Source organism: Paralichthys olivaceus, chromosome 5, assembly GCF_024713975.1.
Source record: "Paralichthys olivaceus isolate ysfri-2021 chromosome 5, ASM2471397v2, whole genome shotgun sequence".
NCBI lineage: Eukaryota > Metazoa > Chordata > Actinopteri > Pleuronectiformes > Paralichthyidae > Paralichthys > Paralichthys olivaceus.
In genome coordinates this window covers 11,514,491-11,539,934 of record NC_091097.1, presented here as the reverse complement: position 1 = coordinate 11,539,934, position 25,444 = coordinate 11,514,491, and the positions used below count along the sequence as shown (strand labels likewise).

General features: G+C 43.8%; 1 protein-coding gene across 3 annotated transcripts in view; it reads right to left on the bottom strand.

The window, feature by feature from the left end:
- The window catches only part of kcnt2b (potassium sodium-activated channel subfamily T member 2b), a 35,775-nt gene that overhangs the window by 2,627 nt on the left and 7,704 nt on the right, over positions 1-25,444 (bottom strand). The window contains exons 2-28 of one of the 3 annotated variants that reach the window (XM_069524741.1): positions 23,146-23,225; positions 22,274-22,376; positions 21,969-22,031; positions 21,186-21,234; positions 20,789-20,848; positions 20,030-20,104; positions 19,704-19,787; positions 19,345-19,439; positions 18,503-18,683; positions 14,585-14,749; positions 13,947-14,083; positions 13,644-13,707; positions 12,376-12,484; positions 7,998-8,106; positions 7,826-7,882; positions 6,167-6,319; positions 5,835-6,088; positions 4,964-5,291; positions 4,769-4,874; positions 4,510-4,682; positions 3,893-3,964; positions 3,575-3,709; positions 3,382-3,493; positions 2,462-2,563; positions 2,284-2,367; positions 2,074-2,202; positions 367-712 (exon numbers count right to left, since the gene is read on the bottom strand). In XM_069524741.1, the coding sequence (XP_069380842.1) occupies positions 367-712; positions 2,074-2,202; positions 2,284-2,367; positions 2,462-2,563; positions 3,382-3,493; positions 3,575-3,709; positions 3,893-3,964; positions 4,510-4,682; positions 4,769-4,874; positions 4,964-5,291; positions 5,835-6,088; positions 6,167-6,319; positions 7,826-7,882; positions 7,998-8,106; positions 12,376-12,484; positions 13,644-13,707; positions 13,947-14,083; positions 14,585-14,749; positions 18,503-18,683; positions 19,345-19,439; positions 19,704-19,787; positions 20,030-20,104; positions 20,789-20,848; positions 21,186-21,234; positions 21,969-22,031; positions 22,274-22,376; positions 23,146-23,225 (3,425 nt within the window). The remainder of the gene's footprint in view (positions 1-366; positions 713-2,073; positions 2,203-2,283; positions 2,368-2,461; positions 2,564-3,381; positions 3,494-3,574; positions 3,710-3,892; positions 3,965-4,509; positions 4,683-4,768; positions 4,875-4,963; positions 5,292-5,834; positions 6,089-6,166; positions 6,320-7,825; positions 7,883-7,997; positions 8,107-12,375; positions 12,485-13,643; positions 13,708-13,946; positions 14,084-14,584; positions 14,750-18,502; positions 18,684-19,344; positions 19,440-19,703; positions 19,788-20,029; positions 20,105-20,788; positions 20,849-21,185; positions 21,235-21,968; positions 22,032-22,273; positions 22,377-23,145; positions 23,226-25,444) is intronic. The other 2 variants (XM_069524742.1, XM_069524743.1) reach the window with 2 other exon arrangements.

Below are 25,444 nucleotides of genomic sequence, written 5' to 3'. Positions count from 1 at the left end.
CGCACTGACAGACAGGTCGGTTAGTGACAGACAGTTACTCCAGCCAATCATTTCATTTGGTTTGAATGAAATGATTAACCAATGTCGGCAGTTGCAGGTTTCTGTCGGAGCCGATAAGTGTGAATGTCAAACATGTTTGATATTTACGATTCGAGATTGTGGAGGCTCCGACTCAATCATTACCATTAAGATTATTTTGCCAACCAACAAAGCATTTTTTGTGGTCTGAGATACTAGAGTGACATCTAGTGGCATCAATTATCTTACGTGTAACCTTTAAACAAAGTGCAAGTACTTCAATTTGACCACCGGCAAACAGTGGATCTGTACCTGAGATCAGGAGAATATTCTCATACACAGACTTACTGAATCCAGTCGAAGAGAGGCCTAAATGTTTCATCCTCGTTCGCACCAGGGCGTTGAGTTCCTGCCTCTCTGAGCGCCTGAACAGGGTCAGCCTCTGCTGGCTGATCCTCTCCGCCGCGCTGCCCGGCCCCCCCTTGGCCCCGCTGGAGCCCCGACCCCCCTTCCTGCTCAGCCGCCTTGCCCACTGCATGCTCTTCCTTCTGAGCAGCGGGTGGTCCGAGGAGTGGGAGGAGGTGGAGATGGGCTCCGAGGAGGTGGAGTTGCGGTGCACGCCGGTGCGGGACAACAAGGGCTCTCTGGATTCTCTGGTGTCCTCATAGTCTTCCACTGTGATGGATACCTGGGACTGAAACAAACACACACACATACACAAAACTTTCATTTCCTCATGCAGCGTAATCAAGCTGTTATCACACAGATTTTATTAAATCAGCTCCTCACCTGTGCTGTGTCTGATTTCTCACAATGAAGAGGAATTAATACTTTCTTATCAGAGCAGAAATGAATGATGAACATGATGCACTCCTCTACATTTACTGAATAGTCCAACATTCTTAAAGATCTTTTTATATTGCAACCAAAAGATCCATCGTGTTCGTCATTCTTCTTCAAAAATTAATATCATTTCCACAATTGGAAAACAAGTTTTTGTGTCGTCACTGCATCTCATTTGATATGATGTGATTTCTTTGACTGTGCAGGTTGTTTTTTATTATGTCTGTGTCACAAAACTGAGACCTGACAGTCTTTCTATCTGATTTGTCTTCACAACTCTGCATTTATATGTCGGCAAAACAAAAATAAATATACTTTGCTTTTGTAGAAAAGCGAAGTATTTGTCTGGTAAAATAAATGTTTTTGTACATTTTGTAATGCTTATATTTGTAGTTTATCAGGGCTGTAGTCTCATGGTCAATTGGTGGGTTGATGCTCTCATCCAAGCAAAATCTTCACATTGCCTGTGTTGCTTTTATAAGAACAAAAGCCCCTAGAATGCCTTGATGTAATTCGAGCTAACTCTGCACTGTGGCTGAGTTAATCAGGAGATAACGTGTATGTTTTTTTTTCCCCTGACCAGTCGAGTGGTTGAGGAATAAGTACAACCTCAGTCAGCCAAAGTCTTCTTTGGTTGTCCTAAAGTTTTTATAGCCGAGAAAATGATAATCATCCTTGTGTCCTCTTCATATTTTTGGGCCTTGAAGGCTAAACAGCAGATTCTTCTGTGGGGTGTAAGTAATGTCGTAGTATCAGGGGATCCTCAAGGGGCCAGCAGCGCCCTCAGGGGCGGATGTAGGATTTTTCTAAATCAGGGGCCAATAAGGGGCCTTGATTTACACAGGGCTGCTAATTACATGTCCAATATCTATGTACAACTCCTGGTTCACTAAGGTGTATATTTGATTCCTTGTTCACTGCTTCCTCTATAGCTTTAAGCACAGCCACATATAGTTGAAGCTCATTGTGTACTTCAAAAAAGCTTTGAAAATGTAAATTGTGATATTTTTTGTTATATTTACTGCATTGATAGAAAGTATTTCCAAAAAGACTACTGAGAGGACAGGGGCACTTCAGGGGCCAATCAGATTTCAGCTGGGGCTAGTGTCCCCCCTGGCCCCGGTCCTGGATCTGCCCCTGACTGTCCTGCTCAGTGATCTCAGTCCAGTGACACTGAATTGTTGGCTACAAAAGTCAAACCTAGATACATACCTCAGAGACTGGAAGCTTGTGGGCCTCTGTTCGGTAGATGCCGATGGGTATGTCTCCGGTGGAGGAGCACAGTTTCTGGTAGAGCCTGCCATAGGTGCGGATCCACAAGTCGTCCTCCGTGATTCTCATCTAGAAAAACAAACAAACAATATAATGAGCCTCAGAGGCAATTTGGAGTCCAAAGAAAAGGAATCATGTTCAGGCTCTTACTGCGCAGAGGAACCCTGAGCCTGGCATGGAGTCTAAACCCAGCAGCAGCCTGGTGATGGAGATCATGTAGTCCTTCACAAAAGACTGGCAGGAGAACACAGAGAACTAGTCAGTAAGAACCAATTATACGATAGAGGAGAAGGATTGTTGTTATTCAGCGAGTGTGTGTTGAAGAGACCTGGTAGAGCAGAGTGTCAAGCATGCTGACACTGAACACCTTCCCTGCAGCGAAGGGCAGGCGGAACATAAACACCAGGTTGGACCCCTTCTCCCTTTCCTTCTGCAGAGCAATCGCACACACAAACACAAACACACACACACACACACACACACACACACACACACACGCACACACACACAGCGGATTACACTAGCCCTCAGTGAGATAGTCTGATGTATCAGAGATAGGAGATATGATCTGTGGTTTTTCACAACCAAACAGTTTGTAATAATCATGGTTGTTTGTCTCTTTATGTCAACCCTGTGATGGAGTGGCGATGGTGTACCCCTCCTCTCACCCAACGTCAGCTGGGATTGGCTCCAGCCCCCGTGACAGTGAAGGATAGGCGGTATAGAAAATGAATGGATGTAATCATCATCAAGAAAAGTGCACATAAAAAATGCACTTTTTCATTTTCGTAGCGTATTTATTTACAAAGTCAAGGGATCTTGCCTTTCCCAGCATGCACCCCAATAAAACACACATGGTCATGCACAGTTGAAAATGAGGAAGAGGCTGGAAATTCACTATTGTACATTTAAAAAGCAATCATAACATAGTAATGTTAATCTGATCGAGAGGTGAATTGTTTCACTGCCTAACCAAGAGTGACAATAGCCACAGTCTCAGTAACAAATGTTCTCCAGACACGTTTCTGTGGCTGCGGCAGATGATCTGTGCAGCTCGTCTAAATGAATCAAAGCAACATTAGCAGCCAGTGAAAGGATGCATTTTTAAATCCACTCAGGATTCCTCAGAATGAACGATTTCATAAAACCAAGTAGTCTGCCAGGTTCATTCTCAGTGGATTTGTTTTCTTCCTCTGAATTCTCAGTACAAGGATATGAAGAAGAGGTTTGAGGGTGTGAAGCTTTTACCTTTTCCAGTTTGGAGAGAGCCAGGGAGTAGTGGTCCTTGACTTTGAACTGCATGAAGCGCATGTTGGCTGGGTGTGTGAGCTCCGTGATGATGCTTAGAGCTGGGAACAGTCTGAGAGAAAGAAACAGTAGTTGAAAAACCACCAAACATTTGCTACTATGCCAGTGTGTGAGATCGCAGGGCAAAGCAGACCTGAAGAGGGTCTGGACGTTGACAATGGTCTTTGCGTCAGCCATGTAGTCCTCCTCTGCGATCATGGAACTCTCCTTGTCAACCACGACCATTGTGTCGGCAAAAGTCACCCCACATCGAAGCAAACTGTCCAGACTGTGCAGAGAGTGAGACGATGAGACAGAATGAAATCAGCGATGAAGGGCAGGCTGAGTAAATCAAAGAGCGTTTTGATGGGCGAAGAAGCACGTGAATGAATGAAGATCGAGGAAATAATAAAAAAGATGAAATGGAGGAATATAAAACGTGAAAGAGGCCTGGAGCGTTGGTCTGTCTTACTTGTCGATGGAGCCCACTGTGTAGAACACCATGGGGAACCAGCAGATTGCCTCCAGGAAGTCGGCTTCGGGTCTGAACCAATCAGAAGACAAATGGACTTGAGATTCCCGACAGCAGAGATTTATTTGTACCGTGATGAAGAGCTGATACAGAGACAGAGCCCCCTCCCTCCACCCTGCACCCTCCACCTCACTAAGCCTGAGAAATACAACGCAGCCAAACTGCCTGCAGAGGCGGCTGAAAATAACAGCACTACACTGGAGTGACTCAGCATTTTATTGCCTTTTTATTGGATTCCACTCTCGTTTGGCTCGACAGCTTTTGTGTACCAGCCACAAAAAACGACACAGGACAAGGCCGTGGAGCGCTTTGTCCTGAAAGCATTCAGCATTTCACAAATCATGTTTACAGAGTTTTCCTTTAATAGCTCATTTTCTTCTTTTTTAAGGAGGAACCAATTTCACCATCCAGTGCAGCCATGATTTGAGTTCCAGTCTTCATGCACACAGCCCGCAATTTTGGGCAATATTAAGTAACACATAACCCACTTCTGTTTGAAGTTGACGTTTGAAAGCGCGGCCTCCAGATTACACCAAATAACGTAGATGCGCTCTTACATGCTCTCCAGCAGCAGCACAATGGGGTTGAGCTCCTTTCTGGGTCGGTAGTAGGCGCGCAGAGGCACAATGAAGTTGTAGAGGCCATTCCCTGCACTCTCTGCAGACACAATGATCAACTTGTTTTTGAACCCATAGGAGCGAGCATCTTCAAAAGGGATGTGGTGACAAGCCTGGGAGAGAAGGAGAAGAAGAAAAAGAAGATGACAGCCATGTTCTTTTGGAAAAAAAAGTTAACAAGCCAATTTAAATCCCATACCTTGTCCATTCTCAGGCAGCAGAAAGGCATCTTTTCTTGGAGGAGGTGGCACAGGGCAGGCGAGCTGCCGATGTACGGAGAGTTCAGCGGGTACCCCTTCACCCACCTGCAGCACAAGCCCACAGTCACATCTGAACGAGTTTACATGTCAACATCCCAGTGAGCACAAACTCCAACTACATGCTCAGTGCTTACTCGCAGTGTCGACCCCACCAGTGGGCGCTCTCGTCTCTGCTATCACTGTCCTCCTTGCCGTCCTCTCCTCCTTCATCCTCCGATTGGTCTCCCAGCAGGTCAAACGTGGGGTTGTTGACCCCGTCCACCAGCTCCAGGACCGGGGCAATGCTGTGTCGTCGCTCCTCGGCCGAGTCTCCCGTGGCAGGAAGTGCCAAGGTGTTGGCACCGACCATCTCCGTCCTGGAGTTGCTCCTGCCTCCTCTGCTGCTGCCCAGCCCCGTGCCGCCCGGGTCCTGGCCCTCTGGGCTGCTGTCGCTGGAGTCCTGCAGGTCGATGGCTACTGTGCCTGAAACACAGAAACACACACAGAACTAGAGTGATTACCAAGGCAGCGATCAAGCAGCAACAAAGGCCATCCCAAGAATGATAAATATGTGTGTTGAATTAGGTTATATACGATTGAATTATAATGACAAAGACAATTCTTTAAACTAAAAGAGGATTAAAGGTGTACACAGAAGCTGGTCTATCCACTGGTCCCACTAACTTATCCTGCTCAGGGTCCCCACATGTACAGGGCCTGATCCCTGAGAGGAGCATACAGCAGTGAGAGCTGTTCTGTTGCTGTCCACCAGGTGGTGTGTTTGTAAAACAACAGTATCTGACATTTCAGTCCATTTGATCGTTGCTCTTATCAAGTGAGATCTGATCCATGTTAATTCTTGTGCAAAGCTATAAATATTCTTAATCGCTCACACATGGAGTGTGTAATCCTGACAGCCGAGACGGTGCTGCTGCACATCACACGCGAAATGACAGGTTTGCACAGAAAACTGCAGAAAGAAGGTCAGTGTGTAAATGTTATGCAGTATCTGCTCATGTGACTGACCCATGCTGGCGATGATGCTGTGCACGGGCAGACGGGTGAGTCCGTGGTAGATGCTTTGGTGAACTCCCCTGGAATTTCCTCCTGCGCCGCCCCATGATGGCTCCCTCTGACCCCTGACGAATGCTGAGTTTTCCTCTTTGGAGATATTGATGTAGAAGCATGTGTCTGAGGCCCCCATGATGTGGCAGGGTCCAGGGTTCAGCAGGATGTTGGTGGTGTCCAGTCTGCGGACTCCAATCAAACACACTCCATACCTGCAGCCGCAGAGACAAGATCAGCTCTGAGACCGTGCAGGTGTGTGTTGTCATTTTTTCTTTCACATTGCGACTTACTTTTTGTGAGCATGAAAGGAGGCAAAGGTGAAACTCTTGCCCTGATATTCCCCAAAGAATTTACTCTCGTCCAGGCGGATGTGATGCACCTCATTGGCTGAGCAGCGGCGGTAGGTTCGGTGCCACTGGTCCGCCGAGCACGCCCTGCCCTCCCTGAAATAAGAAAAGAGAATTTATTGGCTGTGAGCTTGACCTTAAAAACGCACATCACAAAGCTTCCAGCTCAGCATCAGGGGCGCATTAGAGGATTTGCCACTTAAGGTTGCAGATGTAACGTCTTACATCTCTGTCAGAGCTGATCGATACTTCAGTCAGCACAGAGATGAAGGCAAGGACACCCAGCCTGTCGGAACAATGGGTCCCAGATGCACACATTCACACAGTTAAGTGGACAGCAGTTTTCTCAGGGGGATATGGCTTTAGATGCGGAGGCTCAAGAGGTGACAACAGGAAACAAGGTTGTGGGGGAAGTGTGAGCGTGGGCGGCCTGTGACAAAGAGCGCATTATATAAACAAGTGTTACAGTGAATTTGCCATTTACAGAAACGAAGCGAAAGGCAGTAGAGGAGGAGGACAAATTCCCGTCATGTAGCATTGTCACAGCCAATAAACCAAATGGCATCAGGTCCAGATATAGAAGCGTAATTACAAAACATCCTGCTTGTGAAAGTTGAACTTATGAGCCACTGCTTTTTAAATTATTACATTTAGTGTTAATGTTTTCTTATAAAGGCATACATTTTCACATAAAATACTAGTTTCTTTCTCAACTCTCCAGAACTGAAAGATATTTCAGTTACAGCCCCTTTATTAACGAACGTTACTGAAACAAACATCAAATAAAAGAAACCTTACTAGTAAAACTAGAGTTAAATGTGGAAGTTATATTTGTTTGTGAGTTTGTGAGCAGGATTATGCAGAAATTACCAGATGGATTTCCATGGAACTTGGTGGAAGGATGTGACATGAGTCAGGGAAGAAACAATAACATTTTGGTTTGGATCCAGAATTTTTTTCACCTACTTTAACAAGATGAGACACAACATTTACCTTGATTTCTCCGAGAATAAGAGTGTGCAATTTGGTGCAGAGCCAAATAAAAATCCAGAACGACTGATTCTAGCGTGGTTTCATGAGAGGACTGTTGGGTCTTGGTGGAGATACGCATTCTAGTATTATGAGATGTTACCCAAATAATTATTACAGCAAATACAATGCATTACAGTTGGATATTATCTACTCTCAACAAAAACAACCAAAAATGTTGTTAAATCCTTCAGTCAATTGACAATTTCTAATCTCAGGTATATTTCTGCAATCGAGACATAATGTAAATAAAAAAAAATTCTTTCTGGTGTTAATTATAGTCGCTCCTGCGTGAAATGATAAACTGAAACTTGTGATTGCACCAGCAAACCAAACAAGAACTCTCTCATATCTAATCATCTGCACAGATCCATGTAAAGCTTCACAAACACAATATGTTGTGTGCAGTTTACTGAAGTCGCACCTTCTGATTTTTTAAATTGCCACTATGAACATGAAAAGTTAGCCATTATTATAATCGCAAATTAATCTTCTTACAGCAATTTCCACAATAATGCTGCAGGATTGCAGCACAGAATTCCAGAGGGTGCACACAGATAAGATGCATCCTACCTGTTGAGGGCTTGAAAGGCTCCTACACGTTGCTTGAAGGCCTCTTGGGGTGCCGTTCTGAAGAAAATAAAGAAATAAAGAGACAGAGCAGCTCAGTTTTACTCACTGATTCTACTGTATATTTGACTGTATAAGACGTAGTCTGGACAGTCAAATAGAAGAGTGTACGCACTGTCCTCTGGAGGAGTGGATCAGCAGAGTGATGAGCGTCGAGGTACCAGGGCACACACAGTTTAAAGCCAGCATGGCGTACTTAAACTCCTCTTCACACACCACATGATCTGCACACAACAAGAGGAAACAAGAGGGTCACAGCCACCGAGGTCACACGAGCCTCAGCAAAACACAAACACTCACATTACGCTCCATAAAAGTTTCATCTCCCACTGCAGTGAATACACATGTGCTGCTGGCTTCTGGGTAATGTGTGTGTGTGCAATGGACAGTACTCATGGAGTGCTTTTTTATACGTAGCACTTTTTTCCATCACACATTATTCAAACACCGTTGTTACAGTTGTCAAGGCTATTTGGGGTTCAGTCTGGCCCAAGGACACTATAGAATCGAACCACCAACCTTCTAGTTAGTGGATGAGCCTCCTGAGGCCCAGCTGTTTGTGTGTGTGTTTGTGTGTGTTTGTGTGTGTGTGTGTGTGTGTGTTTGTGTGTGTGGCTGTTGATCAATTTTTCTCCAACATCACTTCATTAATCCCGATGTAACCAACGTTGATGGGTCAGGACATCCAATTAATTAAGTCCCTCGATGGGTAAATTCACCCGGAGAAGAAAACATACACATTATCTTACTGTCAGTTTTCAGTCTCACAGGGAGAATAAACTGAATTTCATTAGAGGTGCTTATAGTAAGGTTGAAATGACTATTGTCATTTCTTTGAAACCTCCGTTGATTGGTTTATTGGTGTGTTTGCAGGATTATGCAAAAAACGACTGAACTACGACACCCAATTCAATTTTAAAATGGATCTGGACAAAGACATGTTCTTTTACTTTACAAAATAACAATTTTTTGTTACATTTTCATCATTTCCCAGGGAATCATTCATGGATTTTTATGAAAAAAATTCTAGCGCATTAAGGGAACTGATATCTATAAAAGTGTGTAATTTGGTGCAGCTCAATTGGATTTAAGATGACTTTTGGGCCTTGGGGGAGGTGGGCGCTCTACTGATTGCCATTCTATTTTTTAAAGTTATGTGCAGCTCGATATTTTTGGTCTAACAAACAGTGTAAAACTCAAAAATTAACAATATTAGCAATAACACAAAAGAGAAACGGTGAAAAAAAGGACATTCAAGGAAATTGGGAGCTGTGACTAATTGCCATATTTTATGTGTGTACCACAAACGATCATTATCAAAATTGTTATTGGTTCATTTCAGTTAATAAACTACATTTCTCATCATGCAACAGCAAGACCTGAAAAAAAATTCCATAATCAATATCCTGGTTTCTGAGAATAATACACATTGTTCAAGTTTAATAAAACTATCTTTCTTCAAGAGGAAAAAGCTGTCACTGTTATCTGCTCTGACAACTGTGAGTCATGCTTTCAGCTCATTACACTGTGTTAATGTGGCTTTTACCAATAAGAGACACAAGCACACACATTCATAAATGTCAAAGATTCTCCATTATCCTTCGGCACACACATCCTCTGTTTCCTCCCATGCCATCAATATTTCCTTCACCATGCTGCTTTTTTTGGGGGGGGGGGGGGGCAATGGGAAGAAGGCCAGAGATTCAGTATTAGCCTCGTTGAACCTTAAAGGTACAGTGTGCAGAATTTAGTGATATCTAGTGTTGAAATTGCACGTTGCAGCTGAACACCCCTCACCTCACCCTCTCCTTCCAAACATGAAAAAGAACCTGTGGGAGCCTTTAATCGTCATAAAACCTCAAATGGTTTTTAGTTTGTCCAGTCTGGGCTAATGTGAAAAAACATGGCGGCCTCCGTAGAGAGGGTCCCCTCCATGTACATATAAAGTATTTAAATATAAAGGGCCTTTTCTGGGGTAAAGAAAACTACAATTCATACAATTTAGATGAAACGAACTAGTGAAAACATCATGAGGATTATTCTACATTAAATTTCTGCCAATAGATCCCTTTCACCTAAATCTTACACACTGGACCTTTAACACAAACTGGCCCGTGCCAACCAAACCAATCTGAACAAACACAGAGGATGCTTCCTCGGTTACCTTCTTCCAAACAGACTCTACTATGAAAAGGTGAAAACCAATAAAGCGGCTCATGTTTGGAGTAAGCTAATCAGTGTTATTATCCTTTATTGTATTTAGTGATGATGAGCATGTTGGCATATTAGGGCTTCAGCCCGATCCTGAAAGAACAATATGTGATATAAAATAATGAGGGATAAACGTCAGAGCCCGTCATGAATGAACAAACTCAATCAGCTGCCAGAGAGTTGTGAGACGAGCTGAGAAAATGCTAAATGCAATAAATTAAATTGTATGTGTGTGTGTGTGTGTGTGTCAAAGCTGAGCATGGGAGAGACGTGACAATTACACGGCCTGGTGGTGAATATCTTCTGTTGGGGTACCAATGTTCTTTTGGCTCAGAACACACACACACACACACACACACACACACACACACAGTAGGCAAATTATTTCTTAAAAAGGAAGCTTTTACTGAGCAATGGGCATTTAAGGCCTACAGAGGACAAGACAAAAGCAGTGATGTTTTGCAACAGTATCACTATTGTTCCACACACATTCAACCAACATACACGTAGACATGCAATATCCTTAACTCCACACAGTTTCGCACACACAACAAATTGAGTCATTTTTCCCCAATATCCAATTTCCAATGTCCTTCTTCCACCTCTCTTCACCACTGTGATTCCTTCACTTCCCATTTTCTCCACTCCCCCTTCACCACATCCCTCCACCCTGCTCCTCAATCCACCTGGTGCCTGGACCCAGACCAGGAGAGAAACCAATTACTGACTTCGACTTATTGTGCACACACACACATTCAAGATCTGGGTTTTTGGACCAATCGCTTCACACAGTGCTGCTTCCTGCTGCAGACTTGTATCAAAGGTGTAATCCTGTCTGTGTGAATGTGTTTGTGTGTGTGCACTTGTGTGCAGATGTGGTTGTTTGCTCCCTCTGCAGAGTGTAATTACAACCTGACCCCAGGTCCACCGCTTGTGCTAATTAAATCAGCAGGCACTTGTTGTTTTTAATATGAGCGCGCCGCTATCAACACAATGAGCCAAAATCAGGCGGCACAACTGGCTATTGTCGCTCAAAACATAAACTGGGGGAGATAATCAATCTACACTCACTTCTCCTTGGTTACTCAAACACCTCAGGGTTTCCTGCCCTGCCACAGCATCATACCGACAGAGCTTCTCTAATGAACGTTGAGCTGTTATTTAGCTATTCCTGTGGAGCAAATTAAATCTTGTATCCCTTGCTCATTAATTCCTCCCACAACAGCACTAAGTGAGTATATTCCAAGTGGTGTCAAAACATGGCATCTGCACTTACAGTAATGCCCACGTGACGGACTGCCTGTGGTGACTTCAGGATTAAAGGGACATTAAAGCAAGGTGATTATGAACTTTGCTTTGCTGAACTCTTATTTTATTAGTGATTAAAAGGGTGCTTTATTTTCACTGTTGCGCTGAACGGCTGTAGCTTCAACGAGGGAACGAACGATGGGTGTTTCATAAAACACTTTCTGACTCCTATCATAGGAGCTTTACTTCAGAGGACTCACTGATAATCAGATAACAAAGAGTTCTCATGGATGATCCTGAATTTATCTTTCTGCCGAACAACCCCCGGCTCACTAATAACAAAAGACTTCAGTCCAGCTGTGGTGGTGAGGTGTTTAAACAGCGGCTATAGGAGGATTGCCGGCGGGGTGAGCTTAGCTGCCAGGTTGGCGCAGACCTCATCAAAAGACAAGGATTTTCTTTGCCAAGGTAGCAAAGTAAAACGTTAATCACTGACAGAGACAGCTGGGATGAGGGTGGCGAGCTAGAATTGAGTTTTCTGTAGTCAGAGGGACGTGTGAGAGAAAAGACAGGGTGAGAGACGTTTTTATTTCGCTTGTATGTGATTGACTGGCATCTTCTGTTGAGCAGGAGAAGAAGGGAAAGCTCTCCAAAAGGCAGAGAAAAATAAACCTCACAGAAACCTTTGGAAGGCTTAGAGCGATGCCAGGACAAACTTCTGTAGGGCTGAGGGCTGCTGCTGCTGCACAGACACGCTGATAGACACAATATTTTTAAGTCTTAAATCAGGTAGAAGACAGGACATGACAGCTGGTGACATACTCCTGGAATAAAGTGCAGACAGAATAGTTTCAATTTAGCGACAGAAAAATCCCCTTTCAAACTGGGCCAGGAGGATGCATTATTTAGTGAGTGTCATCCCATTATTTCCTGCATCCTGATGTCACCAAATAATAGTTATTATAACAGGTACGCACCCTCAGCCGACAGCTCAATTAATCGCCAGTGAGTTGGACTTCACGCTTGTTGCCTACCTGCAAATTTGACGTGGAACTTGTTCTCTGGCTTGAGAATCTGGACGTACAGGGGGCAATTTGGTGCGAAGTCTTTCACCGCCCAGGCTCGGAGGATGGTCTGATGATCCTGAGGAAATCGGAGAAGGCGGGATTGACAGAGTGAAAACAAGGGAGGGAGAGAGAAAGAGGAAATGGTGTGACAGCGAGAAAGAGAGAGAGAAGCCCCTCATTAGCAGCATCAGATTGCAGCTCCTCGCTAATAATCCTCTTAAACCCCTGACTAAGCAGCTGAAATGGCCCCTCGCAACATTTCAGAGTAATGCAATTGGCATGTCATTCTTTTGGAGAAGTATGAAAGGCTGCATACGGCTTCACATGACTAAAACTGCTGCTCAAATTGAAGTGGCTCTGTGAGGCAGTATGACAACTCAAGGTACAGCTGAGGCTACCGGAAAGGTTCATATCATTTCAGGTATTTAGCCATAAACCACATAAGAGGTTATGTGCAGAGGTTAAGTTTTGTTTGTTAGCAGCAATACACAAAAACTACTGGACGGATTATCACAAACGTTAGTGGAATAATGTGGCATGTTTCAGGGAAGAACCCATTAAATAATATATGGTGCAGCTTGACTGAATTCAAAGGGACGGTTGGTTGCTCTTCTGAGTGCTACTCCAGTTTGGATACTTGACAATTGGAATGAGGTGGTTTGAAATGCGATGAGTTACAGGATCATCAAAGTCCATAGGATTTCATCCTCTTGGGACCATGAATGTGTGCAGTAAACCTCACAGGGATTCAGCCAATAGTTTTTGAGATGTTTTAAACCAAGTGTTTTATTTAATTGCCATCCAAAGGACAATGCTGAATTTAGTAAAGTGAAGCCATGCTACCTCCATTCATTATCACATAAACTTGTTTTGGTCTTTCCTGCTTTGAAATATAAGTAATTGGGAAACCTTTTTTTAAATGTCAAGCTTGTGTTTTAACTCAAAGATTCAGTTGTTTACTGTTTTACTGTGTAATTAATATTGTGGAAAATTGTGAAAAGCAGGACAACAAGCCGGTGCAGCGAGCTCAATCAATTTGTATCAAAGGCTGCTTTAATGATTTTTTGATGAAGCAGTGTTCTGAAGTAAACAAAATATTTAAAGCAAACTAAGAGATTTTTCTTTGTTTATTTGTTGTAAAGAAAAGGTGATCAACCAGGCCAGAAGCCTTGTAATGGAAGTGTTGCAGTGTGAGGAGGAGTCATGGTGACGCAGGGAAGCAGCGAGGAACGTACAGCAGCTATGCGGTCCACTTCAAACCGGTTACTGAGGATAAAGCAGGCCTCAGCATCGTCCATCCTATGGGCAGTTAGTAGAGCGTGTGGCCACAGAAGCAGAAAGATAGATAGATAAAAAGAGAGGGAGAGAAGACACAGGAAGGAGGGTGTTGTCATGTTATTTAGGGAGAGGACAAAAGATAAAAAAAGTAGGACAATAGAACAACAAATGAACCAATGTGTCTTGTAAGCCAATGAAGTCAGACAGATGTCTTCATGCTACATTCTTGATTGATGGTGTTATTGGTATCATGGACTCACTTGGCCCTCATCAGGTCTTGGTCTTTGAGTGCAGACCCCTGCAGGTAAATGACTCTCTGGGCCCAAAGAGGAACGTGAAGGACCCTCCTGACCTGGACGTCCATCTCTGCCGGGCACAGGATGACCACATAGTAGTCCTGTCCAAACACACACACACACACACACACAGACATGATGTCTGAGAAGATTGCCATAGGTGCCTTGGGTTCTTCATCATCATCCAGGTTCTTATCTTCAGCTGTTCCCTAAAACCACATCTCACTATACCCTCAGACCCTGACCCTACACATGACCCCCCTGAAGTGGTGATGACCAATCAAACAATCCCCTGACACACACTCACGCACACACTATTGTTGAACAAGGAAATACTATGCACACGCAGATGCACCCTCAAGCAAACACTCACATCTGCTCCCACATGAATGAAACAACAGTTGGATCTCAGCTATTGCTGAATTAATCCTCTGCTTTAACCTCAGTCTCTTGGGCTCCTGGAGAGGATTACAGGCAAGAAACACACACAAAGACACACGCATACAAAGACAAAGATACACACACACACACACACACACACACACACACACAAAGACACACACACACAGCCTCATATTCTACTTAAAACCATTTGGGGAGACCTGTAGTCGCGGGTGAGCGAAGAACTCATTGAGGAAGTCCATGAGGAGGTCAATCTTGAGGCAGCTGACACACAGCACCACGTGTTTCTCCGTCTGTGCCCTGTAGCGGCTGTAGTTCCCCCCGGACTTCTGCCGCTCCATCCACAGAAAGGCCAGCTGCTCGAACTGCATCCCGGACAACATCCATCACATTCAACAGATGGAAAATTGGATTAAGTCAGCTTTAATACAGGGAGTAGCCAGGTGGCACATGAAAAGACAACAGTGCCTTGCTCCGTGTAGTGTTTCCGTTTGATTAGGAAGAGTGTTTAGATGGGATTAAGATAAGTGGAGGTTTGGTTCAGGATGTGTCTGAACGGTTTAAACAGAGGAAGGTAGGTTCTGGAAAAAAGTGAAAAACTTTGATTATCCTGTCCTGGGGTGGGCCAGTTGGACAGACTATATGCATTTTAATGTGGACAAATGCAAGATAAGTGAGATTTTTACTGAAAACAACCCTGATAATTTACACTGAATACATTGGAAAATATTCAAACAAGTGTTTATTGTGTTTTCTTCAGCAAAAAGAAAATGATGACTGTGATTTATCGAAAGAAATAAAAGCAAGAAACACAAATGAGCTTCAGATAACGAAGTAGAGCAGAGGTTTTCACAGTGGGAAGTGGGTCTCTGCGGGGGGGATCCAGCAGTTTCAGAGCAGGCTAAATAGATGTGAAACAATATTACATCATCAGAGGGAGATCATATAGAAAAGCCTAAATGTGTGTGGTTTTTGGAGATAGAATAGCTTCTTATTTTTCTGCTACGTTCCTACAATCATAAACTCTTTAGGACAGACCTTTGATTGTGTCTAAACACATGTCAAACAGCAATATACTCAATTGTTTATTGGATCACACTACATCATCATTTGGATCCATGGTGTGTTGAGGAAGCGTCTCTGGGAGTCCCACAGTCTCTGATTTCAAAAAGTCCAGCATTACAATAAAATGATTAAAACATTATGTCTTTCATTGACTTTGTATTTTTTACAATCAAATGTTTACTCCAATATTGATTCAAGTTTTTAATTCTGGATTAGTGAAATACATTTTTTATTTATTGTTCACTCTCTAAATACTGATGCGTGCACCTCTCCTCATTAACGCTGACGGTGAAAATGTGTTTTTAAAGTTTTTCATTCTGTCTTTCCCCATAGTTTATTTCGTTGGTCTTGCAAGAAGCTTCATGATGCAACTTTGCATGACCTTGTGTAAGCAGAAGAAGTGCAGTTCCCCAAAAATCTCCAACTGTCCGTTTTACACAAAGTGGTGTTGAGAATCTTATTTGTCCAAACACACGTCAAATCCAACATTTTGGATTTTCCCCCCAAAAAATCTTTGATTTAAAGGTCCAGTGTGTAAGATTCAGGTGAAAGGGATCTATTGGCAGAAATTTAATGTAGAATAATCCTCATGATGTTTTCACTAGTTCGTTTCATCTAAATTGTATGAATTGTAGTTTTCTTTACCCCAGAAAGGCCCTTTATATTTAAATACTTTATATTTACATCGAGGGGACCCTCTCTACGGAGGCCACCATGTTTTTTTACATTAGCCCAGACTGGACAAACTAAAAACCTTTTGAGTTTTTATGACAATTAAAGGCTCCCACAGGTTCTTTTTCATGTTTGGAAGGAGAGGGTGAGGTGAGGGGTGTTCAGCTGCAACGTGCAATTTCAACACTAGATATCAGTAAATTCTACACACTGTACCTTTAAGTAGCAGGTGCCATTGTTGAGGAACTGATCAAGGTAATCTATTCTCAATGAATGGCTGCTTCTAAACATGCAGCCACAATCAAGTACATGCTGTTAATTAATGTGTTTGGGTTCTTTCAAGCTTCATTTTCATATCAAAGGAAATTTAAAAGTTTAGATTGAAACCAGGACTCATTGATTTCACTTTCAAAAGAAGCTCGAGCAGAGGAGATCTGTCCAAGCAACAAAACATCTGAGTGCAACCACACAGCCTGAGCACAAGCAGTGCAAATCTAAACAAAAGCAGGGGCTGTTTGAGTGTGAGCGCAAGGGTTTTATGTGAGAGCATCACAAAACCTCAATTTGAAATCAATAAGTTCTGCAATCATCATTAAAAACCTCTATTTTAGAGCATTGTGATTCAAGGAAAGTCTCCAAACAGGGTGAAATTCATAGGAGAAATTACCTAAATTGATCTTATTTCAAAATATCAATATCCTTTTAAGGTTCAAAATTACACAAAAATGACTTGAAGGAGCCACATTAACTGTGGTGTACTGTGGTCACTTACAGGAAAACCGATAAAGACGACAATAAGAATAAGACAGTGGCCAAGTCCTGATGTGCTCTGTGCAGCTTAGACACACAGACACACACACACAAACGGGGGGGGGGGGGGGTTTCTAAATGTCAAGGGGTATTCAGGGATGGAAGATGTGGAGTCGTCCCTTTATGAGTCAACTTGTGAAAGTTCAGCCCGAGTGTCCTCACAATCACTTCTTTTGTTGGCGCGAAGGTTTTTGCCGCCACTCTGTCACAGCTGGTGTTCAATCGCTTACTGATCAGGTGTGTGCGGGTTGCGGCCCCACACTTACTGCTCACGTGATGCACCATTAAAGCAGCATAGCATCGCCACAAAAGAAACACAATTGACAACAGAACAAGATTTGTGGTAAACCAAATCACATGAGAATTGTTCAGAAGTGTGTGTGTGTGTGTGTGTGTGTCCCTCTTCCAACTGAATTTTCTCTCTCCAGACACATGGAGAGAGAAAATTCCTTCTATTAGCACTTTTCACATCTTTTAGCAGACACGCAGGTACGCCAGCTACCTGAGGGATAGAAGCTTTACACGAATATAAGGAACAACCATTAGGCTACATGGGAGCTGATACTTTTGTCTAGGTGTTTTTATTTTAGCAGTTCCTCTAGAAATAGTGCTTGTGTCTTTGTTCTCCATCACGCTTTTCCCTCTGTGGAGCAGCTAAACGACAGGAGAGGGGGCTTGGGGAATTGAGAGAGTAAAGGAGGACACTGTCGCTGGTCTCTAAATAAAAATACTTTTGAAGATCTATGTAGGATGCTGTGAGTCATCACATTATTGTGCAAAGTGGGGAAAACAAGAATGATGAGTGTGAAGGAGAAAAGTTTACCGTAGTGAGCTCAAACAAAGACAGCAAATTGTGCTCTGTGGGTTGCAGAGATTCTGAACCTTTTCATTTGGGATGGGTTTTAAGATTTTACTGATTACTTTGAAGGGGGAGGTACGGTGGTACGGTGGTTAATGCTGTCACCTCGCAGCAAGAAATTTCCCAGTTTGAATCCCAGTAGTCTTTCTGTGTGGAGTTTGCATGTTCTCCCCCTGTGTTTGTGTGGGTTGTCTCCAGTTACTCCGGCTTCCTCCCACAGTCCAAAGAAATGCAGAATGCAAGTGTGAATGATTGATTGTCTTTGTATAGCCCCTTATCCACCGATCAAAAAGCCTGCTAAGACCCACCAACATCTGGCTTTGTCTGCATTCACTCCCGCTAGTTTTGGTGTAAATGTCATTGGCTGGCGACCTGTCCAGGATGTAACTCTCATCCCGCTCAAAGGATAATTGTTATAAATAATAGACAGTGGATAATTACATTGAATGCATTACAGTGCTTAGTCTAACTTAGATGTTCCCACCTCCATATAAACTGAAGGAACAATCTGGATAAAGCAGAGTTGGTTTCTTTATTACACTTAAGATAAAGTATGAGTGCCTTCAGGGATCCCTGTCTCATTAAAGAACCCTTCTTGTAAACTCACTTCAAAAGCTTTCTTTTTTGCTGCCCCTCGTTACACTCAATTTCTATGCATTTATTATCTACTTGTCTGCGCTTGTATTTAAATGTTCCAACCATCGTCTCTCACCTGAATGGGAAGCACGATGAGCGCCACAAAAATCATGATGACCACCAGGAGCTGCGAGGGCCAGATCTGAGGGGTGACATCTCCGAAGCCCACCGTTGAAAAGGTGACAACGCAGAAGTAGAGCGAGTCGAACAGAGTCAGGTTGTTGCCTGCTCGCTCGAGGTGTTGGATGCCGCAGATGCTGAGGGATGTCAGCGAGGTGGGAAAGAGGGAAACAACAAGAAAATGGAGCAAGAACAGATGAAATGTCTTGCGAAGACGATTCTACACAGAAATCTACCTTTCACACTTGTGCATGTATGTGTGACATTTCATGTGCGGAAATGGGGGTGGATGGCATGTGTGGACGCACTAGTGGGACATTGCGTGTTTGTATATATAGGTATACAAAGGCAAGCTGTGCGCATTATCCAGATCTTTCAGGGATAGATGAGTCAACAGACAAATGTCAGCCTTGGAATGGTCAGAGAGCTTAATTCATGGTGTGTGGAGGATCTTCTGGATTAACTCAGGTTTTCACACCAGATACGCAGGGAGCCGACGCATCCCTCACTGCACTAAGGCAATAACCAGTTGTCATTTCACTATCTCACTCTCACAGTTACTTCTGCTCTGTCTTTCTCTCTCTTCGCTCCAGGAGCATTTTTTTATTATTATTCTCTCGTCTCATTTTCTCCTGCAAGAATCAGACCACTGGTTGTCCATCTCTTCTTCTCCTCTTTTCCTCACCCTGTCCTCAACCGTGACAAACCTTCATTTCAAGTCCGACCTCTCTTTTTCCGCTCTGCTCTTTCCTCATCATCTCTCCCCTCTCTCAGTGTCAGCCTCAAGGATATACTCACCATGTAAACATGAGACAGACCAGCGTGCTGATGAGTATCACCACCTGGTTAAACATGGCTGAGTGCGTCCTCTGGATTGCCCTGTGAAGATCATTCTGTGGACAGAGAGATACGAGTACTGTTAATGCGTGGTATTCTTTAAGTATAAACCAGGATGAAAGAACTAAATATAAATGGATGAAATATTAAAAAGGGGATCAATGCAAATAAATAGAGCTGGTGGTTAGTCATTTGGATGGGATGGAACATGGTCATTACCAAACCCAGGTTGCAAGAGGGTAGAAATGGCAACAAAACTGTTTTAATGTTGGGATCATATTAATGGAAAATAACCGGCAGGAAGACAATGCTTGACTTACTATCATGTTCTCCAAAGCGTGTTTTGCCAGCCAGCAGTTCAGAAACACAGGGATGAAGAGATTTCTGAAGGAGGGCAAAATCACCTGTCCAGAGGAGAGAGCTTCAGTCAGCGTCAGCTTCTATGTCATCAGTTTTAAAAAAAATGCATTGTATGCAGTCAGAGGATTTCTCATGAGGAATGGGATTGTTTGTTGTGATTCCTTGTCAGTGTCATCACAGTGGGTGTCAAACATGCTGGGTGTGATTCTGGAGAGGGGATGGCCGCGTGGTGAGTGATGGCGGAAAACAAATATGGGTGCTCAGAAACCCGTGTCCTTCCACTCACAGTGATCATGAAGGGAACAGCGCTGATCATCTCCAGAATGAACGAGACACGTAATACTTGCTCCCAAACGTTGCCCTGGAAACATAAAACCACACACACAGGGGTCAGGAAACTCTATTGTCATAGCGACCTTAGGGGATTACCGCATAACAGGCCCGGTTGCAGAAAAATTGATCGCCGTTTGCGGAATAGATAGGGACGTTTATGGGGTAATACAACACCCTCATAGCCTTTGAGAGAAGAAGCAGTTTCCATGAGGCTTTGCCATTCCATGAAGATGACAGCCATGGTTGTCTTTATGTGTCTGCCGCCCGCATATAGCTGACCAGGATCTGACCGGTGTGGGTGGACAGGCCCGGGGTTTGTCCACAGGAATCAGTCAGCTCTAAATGCTAAGGTCCTCTAGCCTCCGGAGTAATCTGCAGAGAGACCTCTTCATAGGCTTATAGTGTCGAGTACATCAAAGACCGGGCAACCCGTTGGTGGATAGGCCCCCCAACTGCATGAACACAAAGGCCCCTCCTGAAGTCTAACAATAACAGGACGGTGCCGAGGTTCAAATTCACAAGCAAAAAGAGTGGCAACGGGGAAAGAAACAGAACTTGATTGGAACCTGGTTTTGTCGACAGAGAACAGATTGAGAAGTGCAAAGTGGACAACAACCCCCTCAGGCATTTCTCACACACACACACACAGGTCACACATGCAGAGATCACATATGGCCTCAGACTGGCAGACTGGGGGCAGCGTGTAACTCACCTTATAGCTGAGATACACGAGCAGCATCGTTTCCGAAAAGCTGATAAAAGCAACAAACACCTGCAAAAAAGGGAGACAGGGGTGAGAGAGACAGAGAGTGGCGATATAGTAGTCAGACAGAGACCAGAGCAGAGAGAAATTAGGAGTCGGAGAGATGGAAGAGGAGAGCGTGGGAGGAATCAGTAGGCGTGCTGGTGATTGAGCTTCAGAGGGAGCAGGTTTAAGTGCAGCAAAAGACAACCTGGTGTCTGACTGTGTGCATGCACGGGTGTGAATTCATGTCCATAAAACCAATAAAAATGAATGCGCATGCACCTGTGTGTGCATTCGTGTATGCAGAAATGTGTGTAAACAGACTGAGGCCTTGTTTACACTGGAGTGTACTGATCTATCTGACCTGCAGTGCCCACAGCGGAAGCGGCCTATCCACCCAGATGATCAGTTTCCTACGGAGCGGAAGGAAAGAAGGAGAGAAATGTGGCAAAGAAGGAGAAAATTTAATGAAAAAAATACAAGATATTGAAATTCAACAGTCAGTGACCATGACCAAAATGCTCGAGAAGTGATATTCACGCAGTCAAATAGAAATTTACAGCCTCATTGTGACAGAAAGGCTTTTTTTGTTTTTTTTTCAAAGACACCCTGGGGCTCATCACGGCTGCTTGGCTGCTTGCCTGCCTGTGCTCCTGTGAGTCTGCTGCCTGGAGAAGGAGGCGGCCCGGCCCTCTACTGAGCTCACTCTGTCAGCCTCCTTATTCATTTGGAGCCAGAGCTTAGCCAGTGTCACCGGCCACCAATTAGATCAATAGGTCCCTGAGCAGGAGACATGGCGTAGCCCTGAGTCCATCTGCACTTCCTGGTTCCCCTCCCTGTTGCTGTATATTACATACTTTATCTCCACTAGATCGCTGTTGATTAGGCCGCACAGGCACTACATATGTATTACGTTGACAGCTAATCCATGGATTTAGATTGTGACAAATGAATGTGGATCTGTAATGCTCGATATCAGCATTGTGATTTGTATCAGTTAAGTGGAGTTGCATTGATTGGGTTATACAACATTTCCGACCGGTGGGCCGGTGTTGGAGATGCCAGTCGACCCCGCCCAGGGTGCATGGTTTCATGGTCCTTGTCTGCAGGCTGAAGCCATCCCTCCTCATTAGAGACACATGCTTACCAGTCAAACTCACTCCAGGGATGAGAGGATGTGTTTTGTTTGGTGCAGTTTACTCCGCTCGCGCTGCAAGAGATAGACAGAAAAGAAACAGAAAAATGCTAAAAAAAAACCCTGACTTCTCATCGACCCTCAGTTTACTCTCCTGATTGCATCTCCACCATGTCCAATCCTTTTTACAGGATACACTATACACAGTGTTATCTCATCTATTGACCTGGCGCACTTGTTCCTGCTATCAGGCCTCCACACACTCACAGAGGCCGTGTTTCACCTCATCAAGCCCCCGTTATCACCACTTTTCTCACCAGTCCTGTCTTTGCTCTTGCGGATTGTCCAGCAGGACTCTGACAATGTAGAGGAGGCAGCTGAGCACTTTCAGAGCAAAGTTAAACATTCGCACCCGCAGACCTGCAATGAAAGAAAAAGATCACTGAAAATACACATCAGCAGTTGAATTCATCAAAAAATATAAAAGCTCTATATGAAGTACTTTAAAGTCACGAACAAATTTAGAAGACACCACACAAACAGTGAACAAACAGAATATCCCTGCATGGAGAAACAATAGCAGCTCATAAGCCATTTATCACCACTAACAATAAAAACACATTGTTCTCCAAAACGGGACCTGTTCCATCTTTTCCATAAAACCTTCACAGCCATGATCGACTGACAATAGTTGGTTTTAATGAAGCAAAAAAATTATCCAGTCTTTCATCTTGTCTGCTGAAAGTTAATCTTGCATCCCTCACACCTCAGGTTATATCAATATTACAGTGATTAGATTTTTAATTTTAAAAAAGGATACAAAATAAACCTGACATTTAGAGCTCAATCTATTTTGAATTAATGTTTTATGAATGACTTTTTTGATGGATTTTAATTATGCAGGAGAATAAATATTACAATTGAAATAAAATTTGAATAAAACAAGCAAGTCCATAGAAAACCACGGTCACTAAACAGACATATAAAACAGTGAGTGGACAAAGTTGAACAACTGGTGATGAAATGCAGAGCAACAGAGACAGGAAAACACACTAAAATGAAACACATCTCCGCAATCGAAATAAAAAAATAACAGCAACTCATGTGGAAACAAAACAGACAGCAGACAGGGAATTCACCCGGATAATTACAGACAGAGAAGGCGTGATCCCGAACATAGGCAACTCACTGGATCTTTGGTTTTTGATGAAGAACAGCTTGAGGCGCTCCTTGAAAGTGTTCTCATTCACATAGAACTCTACCTGCACCCTAAAGAGAGGGATGGAGAGATGGGCAGAGGCAGTGAGAGACAGACCTATTGGGATAATGAAGGGACAAGAGAAAAAGAGGCCTCCATAAAATAATTCCTTCATGGAGGCGAGTCACGGGATAGAAGGGAGGAACACATGTTAGGGGACGGGAGATAAAAAAGAAAAGAATAACGGTGAGGAAGAGGGGGGGAGAGACGTGTACAGTTGAGCAAATTGGAGATAGAAGGGGCGATAATGATTATTTGAACACTGAAAAGTATGGAAATAAGATGCTGTGGCTGGCCACATTAAAGAATAATGGGTTTTGGAGGAAATGGTGTTCCTGCTTGTCTGCCTGCCCATAAGCTCCGACAGCTGCAGTCAGTCTCGTTATCTCCACTGATTAAATATAGAGCAACAAATTACTTCCCTCTGATGTTTCTGCTGAACATGGGAGGCCATAATTACTGCTCTTTCTCCCCTTCCATTCTGGCACCCTCCTGTTAGGAGGACGCACACACCCACACACACACTTACTGTACACACGCAGGCCCAGAATACACACCTGCAACCAGGTCAACAGGATTATTGTGCCATTCACACTGTCTATCTGACAGGGACGCTCATGAGGAGCCATGATGAGAACGACAAAGAGGCGCTCTTCAAACGGCCCTCACATGGGTCAGACAGACAGGGCAAGAGAGGGGACTGTGTCTCCTGTCTGACCACCTCAGGGGACAGTTCTCAGTAGCCTTCCTTTCATCGCACAGAGGAAAGAGTGGATGACTCAGGTTGAGGATGAAAAACGCCAGCCCTGCATGCTGGTGGTCTCCTCACAACACAGAGACACATAAAAGGGAAGCAGAACAACTGCAATCTATTGTCCTGTCAACAGGAAGAGGAAGAGGTGGTGACAGCAGTCGTGGGGTCTTCCCAGGGTTCCAGAGTGACTCTATACCGGGCCACATGTACATACACACACAAACATGCACATGCAAACACTGAGACCAAAAACTCAAAATGCATTACATTCCAAGCCACATTTGGGAGGGGGTGGGGGGGTAACTTTCCTCAGTGTTGCTATGGCAACAGAGGATTCGTTGTCTTTTGCCTCCCTTCCCTCTCACATGAGCAGATGTGAGCAAACACAAGTGCAGCGGCTGCGCTCAGCCGCTGGAGCCGATAGCCCCACTCCAACTTGTTGCGGGCTCCCCTCGCTCCCAGGAGCCTGCTGACGACAACGCTTCATGCACACACATGACGGGAGACAGAAGAACATGCAGATAGGCACAAAGGCTCCCCAGGATAAAGAAATAAAACTCAAGGATGTGTAACTGCACCCTTGTGAATGAATTACTGGAGAAATGGGACGCCCTGCAGTATTGGAAGACAGAGTAGGGAAAAGTAAGGAACAATCATGTGTGCATGCTGGTGTGTGTGTGTGTGTGTGTGTGTGCGTGTGTGTGTGTGTGTGTGTGTGTGTGTGTGTGTGTGTGTGTGTGTGTGTGTGTGTGTGTGTGTGTGTGTATGTGTCCTACTGAGCTAATCGACCACATGACTGCATGAGTTCTTTTATGCACAGAGCAATCAAACAGTCAATACCATGGCAGCACTACAAGCAGAGAGCCCCATCAGTTTCTCAAGCAAATATTACCAATCCATTATTAAAAAAAAAGCAGGGCTGGGAAGACAAGGAAAACCTGCCATGGCAGTAAATCATTTATCCGCAAAGATAAAGTAAATAAATAAATAAATAGCAAAGCAAAGGAAATTGTTGCTTTGTAAAGGTTTGTATACTCTGAGAAACAGGTTAACTTCAGATAAGGTACAGGCTGTCTTTTTAACGCACATTTAATTTAATATGATAATAATCAAATATGACTCTAATGGTGTAATCAAGTAGACTCAATTACTTATTAGAAATAGGAAATAGGATAACTGGTCATCTGTGGCACATCATTATATTCATGACTTCCCACAGCTACACTACGCTACAGTTCTATGGCTCTGATGAGATCTTTGCTCATGTTTTGACTTTTTCTGGAAAGCCAAAATGTCTCCTTCATGTGGTAATGTCTCCTTCATATGAGATCCATGTACCTCCATTTCTGATCACAGCAGCGTTCCTCGTTGCCTATATCTCCAGGACACTTAAAGTGACATAAGTTCCTAAAACCAGCCATCCATGCACTTCTTAGTTCATCTGAGCCTCTTGGACAACTTTGATAGGACGAAAAC